General features: G+C 41.7%; 1 protein-coding gene across 1 annotated transcript; it reads left to right on the plus strand.

Annotated features, from left to right (window-relative positions):
* The first annotated feature begins 591 nt into the window (after nucleotides 1–591).
* zmp:0000001174 (retinoic acid-induced protein 2) lies at nucleotides 592–16561 on the plus strand. Its single transcript, XM_053483375.1, has 2 exons — nucleotides 592–1018; nucleotides 12804–16561. The coding sequence occupies exon 2, from the start codon at nucleotides 12908–12910 to the stop codon at nucleotides 14615–14617; it is 1710 nt and encodes a 569-aa protein (XP_053339350.1). The 5' UTR covers nucleotides 592–1018; nucleotides 12804–12907; the 3' UTR covers nucleotides 14618–16561.
* Nucleotides 16562–16935: the final 374 nt, after the last annotated feature.

Genomic DNA, 16935 nt, shown 5'->3' on the forward strand with positions numbered 1-16935 from the left:
GAGAGACAGAAAGAAAGAGAAATACAGAAAGAACCACACAGACAGAAAGACAGATGAAGTTGAGGAGAGGGCGGAAATAGATGAGAGATGAAGCAGAGAGAGAGAGAGAGAGAGAGAGAGAGAGACTTTTATTTTATAAACATGTATTTATTATTACTTTTGTATACTATTTAATACGGTTTTTTTTCACTATCTATTCCTGTTATTTTCTTTTGCCTATGTAAATATTTATTATGCCAATAAAGCACCTTCGGGTGCTTGAATCCTTGACAGAGAGAGAGAGAGAGAGAGAGAGAGAGAGAGAGAGAAAGAAAGAGATGGAGACAGACAGAGAGTAAAAAAGAAATAGATGAAGAGAGAGAGAGACAGACAGACAGTAAGTAAAAGAGACAGAGACAGACAGTAAGTAAAAGAGACAGACAGAGAGTAAAAAAGAAAGAGATGAAGAGAGAGAGACAGAGACAGACAGTGAGTAAAAGAGACAGACAGAAAGAGAGAGAGAGAAAGCGCGCGCGCTCTGAACCAGGATTTACCCACAGCGCCACACTTGACGCGCGCGCACTATCGCTCCACTAGGGAAGGGGGGGGGGGGGGGGGGCATAAGGCGGGGGGAATCGCGAGCTCAGCAGCTCGAGCGCTGCGCGCGCAGCTCGCCTGTCACACGGCTCCGCTCTCCTGCTTCATTTCGGTAGCGTGTGGGGGAAGAGATAAAAGAGGGTATCGCGCGCCTGTCAGCTATTCTGTCGGGAGACATTTAAATTAATTGATTAATAAATTAATTCATAAAAAAAAACAAAAAAAATCCGCCTCGCGCCCTGTGTATGAACCGTCCGGGCGCGCGCTCGGCTTCAGGATAACGGAGCCTGTTCTGAACGTCGACGGTCTCCGTGGGTCTGCGGGGAGAAAGCGGAGCGCGCGGTGACGGAAGGATCCCGAAATAATGCGTGATTACGCGTAAGACTCTCCAGCCGAGGCTTGGCATCTCCGTGGTTCGCGTCCTCGACGGCTTTCCTGGAAGGTAAACACCGTTTTCTCTCGCCTCATAGAATAGACACTGCGTCCCAAATACTCTCCCTGCTAATCAACACGCAAGGGTTCCAAAATAATAAGCGTTGCCATAGTTACCAGGGGTCTATGATTTAACGCGGTCGCATTATGCGGTTTTGGGACGCGGCCGCCAGGTTTCCTACACGTCGTTTAGCTAAATGAAGGAAAGTCAGTGACCCCACTGTTTGTGTGTGTGTGTGTGTGTGGTTCCCAGGCCTAAGTCTGATCTGAGAACAGCTTTAACAGACGGTGTATTGCGCAAACAGAAGCTGTTGGCCACACAGGTGCGCGCTGCTGCAGCCTGGGCTTTAAACACACTCTAGGGTGGATCTTAAAGAGACAGAGATTCACAGCCAGCACTAATGCCCTCCAGGCTTTCAATCCATGACGCCAGGCCATATGTAGACTAAACGAGCATTTCACACTCTCACTTATGATAAAAAAAAACTACACTGTATCTTGTAACCTGCTGTACTGTAGAACCGCTTTAATATCCTTGATGTAGTGAAAGATATCCTCTATCCACAGGAGCATTTGTACTAAATATACAAAACGATGCATGCCTAATAGTACCACCACCACAGGAAACAAATTAAAGTACAGTGTATTATATCAAACTGCTTTTCTTTGTTGCTGATGTGGTGTTTGCAAGTGTACACCTTTGTTGCTTATCTCCAGGATTCAAAATGCCCATAGTGTGTATGCCTTGAGATGGATTCGAAACCCCATCCAGGGTGTACCCTACCCTGTGTCTGACCCAGGATAGCCTCAAGGCCACCTGGGTCCCTGTATACAGGATAAAGTGATATAGACGATGAGTGAGTGAGAAACATGGAAAGCTTACATGCACTATACTGTATAAATGTTGTACATACACATCCCTCCATGAGAAATACAAATTAAAGGTACAAAACAGGGATAACAAAAGATCTCGTTTAGCACCAAGTGTGTTCTCAGAATTTAAGGTACCGAATTATTTTTCATTGTCTTTCCAGCAGTATCGCCAAGAGAACACTGTTTGGTGACCATAGAAACTAGAGACGTCTTCAGGACGCATTTGAATCCTCATATTAAAGTCGCCTTTAGGGGGGAGGTCTTCATGGAGTAATTAGTAATATTTGATTTTGGTCAGGATGACCCCTGGAGGAGTTTCAGCATGTCCACAGGGAAAAGTACAAACCGTGCCTTCTTAATGGTACCAAGACAGCAAGATGAGAAGATATTGAGCTAGCTGATTTTCTAGGAAATCTCATTTCTTCAATTTAAAAACCATACATCCATAAACTTGGATTATTATGCTTAGACCCTGATCAGCATGAACTAATCCAGTTAACCACCTTGATGCTTATCAATAATAACAAAAATAACAAAAGATTGAATATCAGTATTTTCACATAAAGCAGTGTTGGTTACAATCTACTGTAGTATCATTATATTTGTATAATATTGCAATTTTTCTAACCTTTCAGAAAATGATGTAATGTTAGCAAAAAAAATTGCTGCTGTTTTTGTTGCATTAGATGATTACACAGTGCTGAGGAATTCTTAATTTATTTTCTACAGTACAACAGCAGCTTTGACAGTAGTTCTGGTTGCAGTCCAGATCCCAGGTTTGATTTTAATATGCTTTTAATAATGCGTCATCGTTTCCACCGCAACACATAGTTTACTTGTTCGGTAGACAACCTACATACTTTAAGGGTAATATTAAATAGATTTGTTCTTATTTAACAAAGAAAAACATATACATGTAGAAGGTGTGAAGTTTTTGTTTTATCGGATGTTTAGGTAACATTTACGGAAGGAGTCTCCAGCGTCAGAGTTTTCCAGGCCACATGACAGCAAAACATCCAGGCCATGTTTTGCTGTAACAGTTTTGCTTGGTTTAAGCTGTGGGATTTCGAAATTTTCACATCTGACACATGTCTGATAGAAGAGTTCCAAGATACAGAGTGTATTATAGATAAATGGGTTCTTGATAATAATTCCCTTCTCGGGTCTCGAGCTACATTGCTGCCCGTCAATCAAATAACGATCAGGCTTAAGTCCTACAGCTGCTAGTGTCTTATATTTCCTTCAAGCTGAGAAGATGAAGAAAGCATTGAATAACCAGCATTGGTACAGCTCAGAATGAACCACCACCGGGCAGGACGCTGGAGATCATTTTAAATTTCTTAGACCGCATCTCAACACGACACTCTTTCAGCCCTAATCCGCGCTAATGTTCCTTTAAGAGCCAGGATGACGCTACTGTACTGTTTCAACCAGCAACTGGACTGTGGGGGTCATGAAGGGGTTAAGCGGTCTCCATGGAGATTACTGACGTCTGGCTGTGAGTGTGTGTGTGTGTATGAGAGCTGGAAGGGTTCAGCAGAGGTTGATCGCCGCTTTATTGCCTCATTTGCACGTTTTAAAAGGCATTAGTTCATGTTTATATTGTAGTACCGTTTTCAGCTTGGAGGCGTGTGCAATTATTTTTATTCTGGATCTGTGTGTGTGTGCGCATGTGGGGGTGAAAAAAAATTATACACATACTTAATTACAAAAGACTTCTGCTGAGTAACATAACTATTTCTGTCATGTTAAATGAAGCACAATAAAGGTAACTCATTCATCACTCGCCCCTTTAAATTCCTAAGCAGGTCCTAATCACTTTAAGTCTTCTATTTGTTCCACTTTAAGTAACAAAAATCTCTAACAGGATGAGGAGTATAGCTCATGATGGCGCGGAAACAAGAAGACCTCCGCTGTCCTGACGTTTTCATTAACGTGATTTACTCTGGGTAAATACAGGAGGAGAGAACGGAGCGTGATGAGAAAGCGCCGGAGTTGGCGAGATAAAGAGCCCGGCTCGCTCTCTATTCAGTTGATTAAGGATCTAAAATTAGGTGCATGGAGGCCATGTTCAAGCATTCTGAACCAATCTGAACAGAAGTGAAAAACAAGCCCTTAGGACTGAGGCTGAGGTGTTTTTGCTCTTCTCTTTAGCCATGCACTGTGGCTTCTGTTGTGTTGTTTTGACATTGCTTGGCACGGCCCTTTTTCAGAGAGGAGGAGTGAAATGTGGAAGCTATTACAGTAGAAAGGAGGGGTTGGAATGCAGACCAGTCATCTCAGCTGGCGCTTTAACCTTCTGTAGGCGCCAAACCTCGTGCCAGCGTTATCCATCATACAGCCACCTGGGTGCCGGGCTTAGAGCCTGACTCTCTGTGATCTGACCATTGGCCGGTGATCTCCTACTTACAAAAAGAACACTGAACAAACCATTAAAAAAAAAAAAAAAAATCCAAATTATGTAACATGGCTTGATAAAAGGACAGTGGATTATTGTCTTATAATAGAACACCATGAAGTGTTTTGTCCTTCTTATAGCGCAGCGATTTTACAATTATTGTAATTTTTAATTGATTTGTAAGCACCAAATCCTACTTTCTACCCATTTCAATTCATATTTAAGATTGTAGAATGCCCACAAGTCATATAAGTTTGTGTTATAAGGGCTAATAACAGTCATTTCATCATCATCTCTCTCTTTTTCTCTCTCTTTCAAAAATTTAAAAGGCAAAGCACAAAATCCTGAAGACTTTCATGTAATGGAGAAACAAAGGATTGACACTGGAGACTCCTTCCATACATTTAAAGAAAAATACAAAGTACACCTTGTATCTTCAGGGTTGCGGGGGGGAGGGGGAGGGGTTGTAGGGGGCGGGGTCTGTTGTAGGGTTTTCTCCAGGTACTACTTTTTGCTCGTACAGTCCGATGCAGCATTTTCCAATTGAGTATGACTGGGTGTGTGGGTGTGTGCTTGTGTCCTGGGATGGCTTGGCACCCTGAACAGGATGTACCCCGCCTTGTGCCCAGAGTTCTCTGGGAGAGGTTTCCTTCGACCCCTACACAGAATAAGTAGCATAGACAGTGTATGGATTTCTGGATTAGCTTGGAAATGAATAAGAAATGTAGCATTAATATAAACATGTCCTTTAAATTATAGCTGAAAATGTTGGAGCTGATGTACAAAGTTAATTAACACCTTGTGACCAGAAGAATTAAAACTGAAGAATTAAACACTATAGCTATAGTATACAGTACCATTGTGATGGAAACCACAGAGCTAGATAATATTAAAATGCAGCTGTTTGGGCCTGTGGGCAGTGATGGCTCAGGCATTCGAGGCTCTGCGTTGCTGATCAGAGAGTAGGGGATAATATGTTATTGGGGTTTGGTTTAATCTCATTTAAACCTCCATTGTCAATTACAGATACACTGCATTTTCTAAAAAAAATAGCATTTTGATTAATTTGATTTATTGATCCACACATGTCAGAGGAGTACACAGGCTTTTATCGATGTATTTCATTATTGGTGATGTCTCTTTCTAGTGGCCAATCTGTAGTATCAAACCCCCCCTCCTGTGCTGCCCTTCGACCCTGTTGTCATAACAGCAGGGTAGGGTTTCGGTGCTCGAGGAGCATTTAGCTGTAACGATAAGGGATGTGTAGGGATAGTCTGTCTCCTGTCACACTCAGCAGATCCCAGATCGTATTACATGATATTTAATTAAAGCCTCCCTCCTCAGGAGCTTATTTATAGCATCCGGTCCTTCGGGGTTCATCAGGGATGTTGGGAATGAGGTTTTTTTTTAGTTTGTTTTGTTTTCTTTACATTTATTCATTGGGAAATAACAAGGTGATGTTTTTTCATTCTGAGCTTGATTATTTACTTATAGCTATAAATCTTGACATGTATTAGTCTTCTATGCAGGAGCAAAATGCAGATGATTAGAACGTTTAATTTATTATTATTAACGAGTGACATTGGTGTTAAATGTCTGGTTGACTGTAAAAAGTTCTCAGAATCTTGTAGCAGCCGTAAACTCTCGCTTCATCACCAGGCTTGAAGACAAAAAACACACTTGACATGTGACAGGGTATATATATATATATATATATATATTTAGAAACATATATATTTCTTGGTAACTTGTTTACACGTTGCGTCTCGGACAAAAGCTTCTGTGTGAGTTAAATTATAGCTCAAATTATAATCAGAGGTGCTGTTGCAAAAAATGAACCAACACCTCCCGATTAATCGTAATATTTATAAAGTCATAAAGACATCGATGACATCATCGTGCCTCGAGATGCTTATCTGAGACGAGCACTGTGTTGCTAAATCTGTGATAATCTGTGAAGGCAGTCTGACACTTAAACAGCGCTAGGACCTGTGTGTGTGTGTGTGTATGTGTGTGTGTGTGTGTGTGGGCTGGAGACAGGAACAGTCCAGAGGTCACATCGAACGGTTTTAAGGTCAGCATGACAACAAGCTGTTGCTCATTAGCATTCCGCTCAGGGAGGCTGAGGGCCGGTTTCATGACGATGCATTTTTCTCAGAGTCCCTGAAAGACTTCCACCTCTATGCTAACTGTGCTGTCACTGTAATCATTAACTCTTCCTGTGTGTGTGTGTGTGTGGCCGTGTGTGATCGAGGTTATCACTGCACTGTGTTTGCATTCATTCAGTCTTCGTAAAACTAACTCATGTTTTGACTGCAAGCTTGCAAAGCTATCAGCACACTGAAGTAAATCAGCACCCATCCCTGACCTTCTGCTTCAGCGTTCATCCATCTCTGCTTTCAGGCCAGATGCTCCTCTGTAAGGCACATGCATCAGTGTGTGTGCGAATGTGTGCATGTTTAGCCTTACTAGTCTAGCAATCTTTGAGTCTCTCTCTCTCTCTCTCTCTCTATCTCTCGCAGCCTTGGGCTTTAGTTGAGCTTTAGTGTGCAGATTCAAAGCTCTGGCCTTGAGTTCAAGACAAATAGACCATTCACTGGCCAGATAAGATGCCAACTCGTACGGTGCCAAATCCGTCCTGCCGCTCGCTGCGCACGGGGTCTCAGAGAGGAGAGGTGTCTCTGGAAGCAAATCGGAGACGAAATTGGCCCACGTATCCAAATGTCGTTGGTTAGCTGTGTAAGCACGCTGACGTTTAAGCTGTAGGATAACGGCAAGATGTGCTAAGTAAGGCCTGATCTTTGTCTAGCCTTGTGCTGATGGTAGCATCTGTTTTGTGTCTGCAGACATAAAACAAATTTTCACACCTATACAAATAACGCATCATAATAAATTGACTTGTTGTTGCTTCAGCAGGACCATCAGCCACCAGACGACTGGATTAATTCCCTCTATGAGATTGCAAGGCGCGTTACAAGAGTCATAAGATTCCTACTGACTTTATGGAGGTTATATTTAATAATGCGTTTCCTATCTTTGGATTTATCCTCAGTGGGCAACTAAAACAAACTGCCCTTCTACTCGTATACTATAGAGCTTCAGAAGTCCTGATCCTGATTGGTCAGTAGGTGCATCACAGGTTCATATACATGTTATTACATTAATCTTTCTGCAAGCAACAACAGACTTGTATGGTCGACCCCCCCAGATAAACAAATGATTAATAAAAAATTTTTGTAGATATGGTGAAGTCCTCAATGAGGAGTTGTTTATTTAGCTTTTCTTATTTTTGGAAGGACTTTCCAAGGTCCAAGTGATAATAATGAAGGTACAAGGAGGACACGTCTCATCAATTATCTCTCGGAGTCCTCCCTTTTGAGTGAGTGTTACAGGGAGTGGCTTTGCTATATGCTACTCTTAGTGGTGCATAGAGTAGTAAGGGGCAGCAGAGCATGATGCACGTTATTAGCTCAGTGGAGGGCAGAAGGGGCAACTGTGGATCACTGCGGCGATGTGCAGGAGCTCTGGAAACTGCCGCTCTCAGGCCAGTTTTATTGTCTCTGGTTTGTAATTATTAACTTAGTGGAGGAACTGTCATGCTGACACACTCGCTCTGTGTCCACACAAGGGCTGGATGTTTGTTATTACAACTACGTAGTACTAATAGCATGGTCAACATAATGGTGTCATGGGTTTTAGCTGTAAGCCAGTGCTTGAATTCACTTTTGTGTGTCTTGGTGGTGGTGCTGGAGCATGTAATATGTCTTGGTAAGACCCAAATATTTTTGTAAAAGATAAGAATAACTGATTGTGTTTACATAATGGGGACCTTCGACTGGTTCCCATAAGTATTTAGTTTCCCAATTTAATTTCTTATTAGTTATTTATTTGTATTTTTTTAAGCACAAAAGAAATTTGCTTTCACAAGAAAAAGTAAACGAGCATCATTTCAGTAATCAACATGAAGTTTACATTCGCGCCATCAACATTCGCGTCCCCACAAGGATAGAAATGCAAATTTGTGTTTGTGGTGAAACCTTCTGAAAGGTAAATAGATTCAAAAGTGTTGGCTGTATTTGTTTATATATATTATTATTTTAATATATAGCTATAAACACTAAATTCTTTTCACTTTTTACCGTTTTTTCAGCAAACATTTTCTATCAATCATTTATCAAGCTAAGATAAGATAAACCATATTGATCCTAAAGGAAAACCTTGTGCTGATTGCTCAAGACAATACTAAACAATGAAGATGACGGACAATGGACACATTTGGAAGTGGAATATAGAAAGAGGCATGCTAGTATAAAATAAAAACATTTTTGGAAGTAAATAGACAAACTTGCTGAGGAAGGAAAAAAAAAAGATGTGCTTGATCTCTATTGGCAGTTTTAGTTTGAGCTGAATTGCAGGAGTAGATTATCGAGCTCCATCCCTCATCCCGCTGTCCTCTCCATCACAGGAGCAGTCGGGGGCACAAAATGGCTGTCCCAGCATGCAACGTCGAAAAATGGATTCGTCGGCCTGCCGTTGTCATGACAACAGTCTTGTGGATGGACCAGAAAATTGTTCCTAAATTGTTACATCTGGTCCATTTTCTCTGTCTAAAATGGAAGCAGGCATTAATTTAACATCATCTGACAGGATCACGTTTGGAAGGAAATGTAGAAAATTTCACAGTTTATTGTGTGCGTGTGTGTGTGTGTGTGTGTGTGTCTGCCTAAGCATGATCTGCCTAATACTGAACAGTCTGGAAGGATGCCATGATGAAAGTAACAGATGGCTGGAAGGGAGGAGAAAATACACCGCAATGATTATGATGATTAATGATTATGTTTTTTTTTTTTTAGCACAGTGATTTTGAATACTCACTTTTGATTGGACAGAAGTAACAGGTTTATATTAATGCTCTCAAAAATGTTTTCCTTTTGTAACAACATATACAGAGACTTGTTTGGTGGTGAACGCTCCATATAAAGAGAGAAGTTTGCTGTAAGCAGATGTTTTAGAAGGAATCTCCATTTGTCACTTGTTCCAGATTTTTTTTTTTTGTCACATGAAAAAGAAAAAAAAGACAGGCTGGTGAGGAAACAACAGTTTAGCGGTGATAACAGGAACTATCATATTTCATGGACATCAAATTTAACTGTGTTTAAAGTTACACAATTTATCCAGCTGTATTTACTCAGTGCAACTTTATGACAACATGTCAGAAAAAAACAATTGTTCAACCAGGTGGAGCTAATCACTTTCTCAATGGCACATAAAACCGTTTGATTTTTAACTGTGATCAGCTGTGGTCCTTTTTAACAGCTTATAATGAAAAGCTGGAGCATTTCAGTCACTGGAAGTGCAACGGAAGCATCCAATCCACTATGGGTGGCAAGGCACTGTCAAAAGATCACCAGGATACAGTCAGGAGATGGATACAAAACAAAAACCTAAGGCTGTATCAATGCCTAGAAACACAGTGAAGTCTAAGTCTAAGTCTTCCAATTAAGAATTGGAAGGTATCCTTACCTGGATCAGGACGTTGCTCAAAACTGGGTGAAAGAGCCAGGAGTAAACTGGTTAGGGAGGCTACCAAAAGGCCTACAGCAACTCTGAAGCAGTTGCAGAAATTTATGGCAAGTGGGCATTGTATGCATTTGACAACAATATTAAAAAAATGTCCACAAATGTGGCTTTTATGGGAAGAGAAAAGCCACTTCTCAAGAAATGCTACATTCAGTCACATCTGAGCTTGGCAAAAACACAGTTGGTCAGATGAGACTAAAATTGAATTATTTGGCCACAACAACCAAATGATATGTCTGACTCAAATCCAATTCAGCTCATCATCCAAATAACACCATTTATACAGAAAGGCATGAAAGTGGCAATATCCTTTTATGGTAGGGTTTCTCTGCAGCAGGGACTAGAGCACTTGTTAGGATACAAGGAAAATTGATAGGGGAAAATACTGTCAAAATTCTTAAGGAAAACCTGCTGCCCTCTGCCAGAAAGTAATAGGAAGAGCTTCACCTTCCAACATGAAAATGACAACAAAACACACAGCAAAACTCACCATATAGTGGTTGAAGGATAAAAAGGTGAATGTCCTTGCATGACTTAGTCAGAGCCCAGGCTTAAACCCTGTTGAAAATCTGTGGAATGTCCACAAACGGTCACCATCAAATTTAACTCAGTTCTGCAAAGAGGAGTGAGAGTCTACATGTCATTTTTAATAGGCAATTTAAAAAATTTAATAGGCAATTTAAAAAATACTTTTTATGTGTCCATCTTAATTTCAGGCTGCAAAACAACAAAATGGAATTATTTTAAAGGGGGTGACTTTTTTTACCCACTACATACTTACACATTCAATGTAAATATAATTAGACTTGTTTTATTAGTTAAAAAAAAAAAAAATTGGCATGTCCAAGAGTGACAAAAAAGAAAATTAATAACCTTCTGGCTGGTGAAAATCGATCTACTTCAAGTCAAGTCACATCACCCTGTCGTGATTTATTTTTCTTTAACAGCCCACCTACAAGTGTTTAAGCCCTTACATATAACAGACTATGTCACAGTATAATCACCGGGTTTTAGTTATTAATTGACATAGACTTTGACTTGCAAAGTGGGAAAAAAAATGTAGGCAATTATTATTATTATTATTATTATTAATATTATTACCACTAATCAGACATGGTCCCTATACGTGTTCTCTGTCAGTTCAGGACCCTTTCCATGCCATGTATGACATCTGCTGATGTACAGTACTGTATATGAATAACAGTAATTGTAGCAGTAGATGGTGTATATGAGCTTTATCAAGCGGAAAGATCCGCCATCTGACCATTTTAATCTCAATACAATGATGCCAGCTGGAATAAAACATCTACAAGTATAAATCATTGAACAAAGCTGGCAGTCTAGATTGTTGGCTTTCCAACTATGGATCATAATTTATTGACTTTTCTTCTTTGTTCAGGATTTATGTCTTAGCCGTTTGGCAGGATGTCTCCCAGATTTTGCACCCTAAAGTAAGATTCATGAGCTGGGTAAAGCACTCGAAGCGAGTGTTTGTATTACAAAGTCTTAAACAAGCAGGCGGAGTTCTCGGTGACATCATGTAGCTGTCCGGCACGCACAGTTTAAGGACCGAGATTGATGTTAAATTAAAGACAAACCTCAGAGGAGAGACGGCAAGCACAGTGAAAAGCGCACACGACTATGGGCTGATGTAATGTAAATAAAGACTGTGATACTTTTTACAACTGTAGATTGTTTCCACGAGCGTATGGTTTTCGCTTCACATGTAATGATTTGGAAATTGAACAATTAAATTTACAAGTACCTTCACCCCCAAAACAATTTGGCCATCTGCCAATTCCCTAACACCAGCCAACTCTCACCATGACAGCTACCAACTGAGAAGGCGAACACGTGCTTCCTCTTTGATTCATGTGAAGCTAGAAGCCCACATCCTTTCAGGCTGGTTTCCAATCAGTTTGTATTTCCAGGTACATTTTCATCCTGTCCACTGCAAGTTCACTACAGCTCTTTATAGTTTTTGAATTCGTACAGCCTGTGCTTATAAAGGAAGTCTCAGCGCTGTAATGAAACATTTGCCTGTTAAGCAGCTCATGCCCTGAGCTTGACCTTTCAACCAATGACTTTCCATCACTCTCTGATTTGCCTTTTAAAAAAAATAATATCTCTGCTTTTCCTCTGCCTCGTCCTCCCTGTCTCTTCCTCTTGCTCTCTATCTGCATCTCTACACTTTCCCTCTCCAGACTTGCCAAATGGAGGTTTACTTTAGAGTGCTGCCAGCATTTTCTGTAATAAACTCCACACTGTCTGGCTCATAAACAAATAAACCGAGGCTCTCCGAGTTAATTTCATCAAATTCCTCCCTCTTTTCTTCCTCCTGGGCAATCGAAGCTATTTCGTTCATGGATGCATTCCTGATCTGTTTAGACTGTCCCTTGGTGTGTTTGTCTCTCATGTTGTACCCTGCCTGTGTCCATGTTTCCTCTCTGCTGCAGTAATATCACAAATTTTACAGCTCTTTGCAGCAAAAGCACAGATGTTCAAGTTTTGGAGTGCAAATTAGAGCCGCCTAATTAGATTAAGGCTTCACATATTTTTTCTAGTTAAGAATTTGTCATAGAAGCATTTAGTTTAAACCTGTTTTTATGGTTTGTGCCAAATGGTCTGTTTACACTTAATTATATATATCGGAACATTGGATTTCTAGGGTTGAATTTGGCTTTTTAATTATTGAGAGATGAAAATTTGACCCTATGTTTGCCACCCCATTAAAGTGGCACATGGTGGTGTAATGGTTAGCACCGTAGCCTTACACCTCCAGGGTTGAGGATTCGATTTCTGGCTGTTAATTGGGGTTAAGGTTTCGTCAAACCTTTATTTGGACAACTTGAATGAACAACTTATAATTCCAAAAACCTTGCCTTACTTAATATTAATCAATGCTATTTTCTAATACTTTTTTTTCTTCCTTCTGAATTTACAGGGTTGGTCACCAGAAATCTCTCCAAAATATGGAAATATTGGTATGAAGTTTTATGCCAACGGTACCTGAAGGAGGCTGAAAAAAAAGAAAAAAAAAAAGAGGTGATGGACCACCCGTATAAAGACCCAGCAGAGATGGCAAACCCTCAGGAAGTCTGCAATAGCACAGGTGGAGGAGTTGACAACATTGGCAAACTTGAGAGCGAGACCAGTCCAGTAATCCCCAATGAGACATGGAATGTTAGTTCTCCTACCATCTCGAAGAGGTCTGTCTCTCCACTGTTGACTATACAGACAGCTCCCGTTGTTGCCCCCAATACAGAATCTCCTGGAGGGGTTTCTCTTAAAGTGGCAACCACAGTTCTTCAGCCCATCTGTTTAGGCGAGAGTCCAGTTGTGCTACCAATCTTAGCAGGTACAGCAGCTGCTCAAGTTGGGCAGGCTGGTACAACGCCATACTTGATGACCAGCCAAGGTCCCCTGTCCCTACCCCTGGTTTTAGAGCAGCAGGTCCTGCAGCACCTGAACCCACAGCTCCTTCAGCAGACTGCCACTTTCCCAGCACTCTCACTACAGAACAACATATTGTGCCAGAACCCTTCAGTCGCTCTTGGGCCTCCATCTTCTCTGGACCAGAAAGGTATTGGTCCAGTCCTAGATGCCAGTCTGCTTACTCTTCTCCAGAACCCAAATTTTGCAGGCATCTTGCAGGATCTTTTTCCTAGCCAAGGTAATACCTCTCCTACTTGCCACCCAGCGACTTCCCCACAAGTAGACCCTTTTTCGTCTGCTTTTCTCCCCCCTCCACCACTAACACACCCATATAGCTCTCCACTTGCCCCACTAGTGCCTCCAGCCACTTTGCTAGTCCCGTATCCAGTTGTCATTCCCCTGCCAGTTCCACTTCCAATCCCAATTCCCATTCCAGTCCCAGTCTCGACTTGTAAGGATACTAGGGTGGACAGCGAACCCTCTAAACCTGCACGCATGTCAAGTAAGAGCACTCAGACTTCCGCTCATGATTTCTGTCCTCCTGTAGTGACGCCCATCAAGGACATGGCAGTTCAACAATCACCCCTTTACTCTAGTTTATCCCCAATGGTGACAGATGGGGAGGTGCTAGACTTGTCTGTCAGGGCCCCTCAATCTCAACCACTGTACAGTGGCACTTCACAGAACATCCAACCTGTTCAGCAAGACAGTGTACTTGATCTGTCAGTAACCAGTGATAGAAAGACATGCATTCAGTCATGTAGTGTCTATGGGCCACCACCACCTGACAGAGAGAGAACCTGCATCTCTGGAGAGGATGTCTGTAATGGTGCTTTGGCTCTGGGGGTGTTGCGACCGGTAGATTGCACTCCCAAACTGGACTCCAAACTGCTCAGTGGTTTAGCGTCTCTAGAGTTTAGTCGGCAGCACAAGTGGGTGGTAGACAGCGGCAGCAGTGGCTCAGTCACCAGTACAGTACATGACGGTGCCCTTGGAAGCAGTGGCAACATTGAAATCGTTAGCACTTCACAGACAGCCAAGGTTATTGTATCCGTGAAGGACGCTATGCCTGCAATCTTTTGTGGCAAACTCAAAGGTCTGTCAGGCGTCTCCACAAAGAATTTTTCTATTAAGTGTGACGCCAGTCAAGGGGCTTATGCTGCCCTGCCTAGATCACAAGGAGAGCAGCGGGGAGACCCCAATGACACACTTAAAAAAATCCCCAAAAACCGAGCGATTAAACTGAAGAAGGTCAGCTCCCAGGAGATCCACATTCTACCATTAAAGAAGCAGCGTCTGGCTGCCTTTCTGCCCAGGAAATAGCAAGCACTCTGATGTTGATGAAGCAAAGGGATGCCTGTTGGATGGAGGCTGAATGACTGAAATACAGTGGATTCAAAAGCTAGAAGGAAGAAGGGAGAGAGGGAGCGCAAGGAATTAGGGTTCGTTGATGTTAAATGCATTTCTGGCAGAAACGAGGCTTAGACACTGTCTAAGCTGTCCAGAAATATTTAGGGGAAAGCTGTCTGCTTTGCCTGGTTGGCATTTGATCCATTCATTATAAAGTGATCATAGAGATTGTATAAGTGGCTAAGTCCACAAGAAATAAAATACACAAAGAGCTGAAAATGATAGACTCCCAACACTACTGAGCAAATCACTCGCTTTCTCCGCATTTAATTTCCCCCAAATCTGCCCCTCTGCTATGCATTTTGATTTCGCTCACACATCCCGATGAATTATTCATGAATTCTCTAATCTAAACGTCCATTAATATGCATAAGCTCAGTTTAGAGACTGTGCCAGCTGCCAGAGTGAAATCAGTTCTGTATTCCTCATACAAACACAATGTGACCGATTTAAATTCGTCTCTGTCTGTTCCACCTCATACCAAACGCTGTTTACTGTAAGTTCATGGCCAAGTACAGGACATTCCCCAGGTTTCCGTTTCCAAAACGAACTTTGTCCGAAAAGATTTCCGGATTCACTCGGGGTACTGCGCAACCTCCGTGCATTGCCCCGTTAACCGATAATCACTGTATTAATCAGTGGATTGGCTAAGCAGGACATCTGCTTTTAATGGGGGGAGGACTAGCGGTTAGCACAGCGAGCTAATAATGACTTGCCAAAGCGAAAAGTCCCTTTTTCATTAAGTTTGACGATCGGCAGAAATGGTCGTCAGTGGCAACAAAGCGCGGTTTTCATCTTTGTTTCTGGGGGAGGGTGAGCAAGGGGGTAGGGAAACACACACACACACACACACACTTCCCACCCATCTCAATTAGAACAAAATAATCACCAGGGGCTTGCACACAAGACAGTAAATGCAATTTAAAGAGGGTTATTAATGATCTTTGTACTGACTTTTTTTTTTTTTGTTATTCCTTTTCGAAACGATTTTATGAACCCTTATAACCGCAGTCCTGCATTCATCATTACAGGCTTAACTGGTATTATTATCTAAACTTGTTTGTTATTACAACTTCTAAAACTTGGAGGCGTACTTATTGCGCCATTAGCTTTTAGTTTTGTTGTAAAGAACCCCTATGAAGATGACAACCAGTAAATCAAGTTGTTTTGTGTTTTATATTGCGCTCCCCCTCCGTTGCATCCGGCCTTGTGTGTGTGTGTGTGTGTGTGTGTGGAACAACTTTAAGGTAGTCTCTCTGAGTTTTTTAGATCGGAAGACATAAAACATATATGATTTTAGCCCTCTCTCAGGTCTCACGGTCACAGCAACACCTTCATACCTGACCACTTGGTGATCGCAGCCCCTTCTCCTAATCATATCTGTATTTATATCTGTTTAGAACACTTTATTAATTCATTTCAACGTATTTGTGTTTGGTTGCATATGCATAGTAGGACATGTGTTGTTCCAACTGTGGTTCGGTTGTCAGTACTCTTACTGGAGTTGTGTGTGGTGACGACGAGGAGGGCGTTGCTGCTCTAAAATTCACTGTGTTAATTCACCCTTAGTGGCTAATCTTCATCCACATCCACCTCACTGTTTCCCAGTATACACTGCATTGCACATTTTAGTGCTTTCCTGCTCTAACACACACAATTTAACCTTGCAAAGGGCTTGATTTACGTGTTGATGTGTTGAGTCAGGTGTGTGTGTGTGTGTGTGTGAGATCAGCGAAACCTTAATCTGTCTAAAGACAGAATTGATGTCTAAAGCAGCATTGGGAAACCCTGCCTTAACGCAAGCATGGTTACTTTTTATTTATGTTTGAACAAGCCGAAAGGAATGAAGGATTTTTTTTTTTTTAAAAAGCAGTCAGAAGGCGGGAGATGAAGGATAAAAAAAAAAAAAAATCACCCTTAAAAGATAGAAAAAACAGCCAAAACAGAATCGACCACGTGCCTCGGCTATTGTTTTTCCACTAGGCCGTGCTAGCTTAAAAGGCTTAGCAGATCTTTGGATTTGGTCTGCGCCGCTCGGATTCACACACAACACTAATTTAGTCGAAGCCACAGGAACGCCCAACGAGCCGAAAAGCTCCTAACTAGACATGACATCAAAAAGCGCACTTTGAAGCTGAGCGAGGCCATTTTTTTCTCCCGAAACTCGACCCGCAATCTGTAATTCAATATCGTAAATGAACGGCTCTCTCTATATGAAGTCGTACGCCAGG

This window comes from Clarias gariepinus, chromosome 22, assembly GCF_024256425.1.
Source record: "Clarias gariepinus isolate MV-2021 ecotype Netherlands chromosome 22, CGAR_prim_01v2, whole genome shotgun sequence".
In the NCBI taxonomy this organism is placed as follows: Eukaryota; Metazoa; Chordata; class Actinopteri; order Siluriformes; family Clariidae; genus Clarias; species Clarias gariepinus.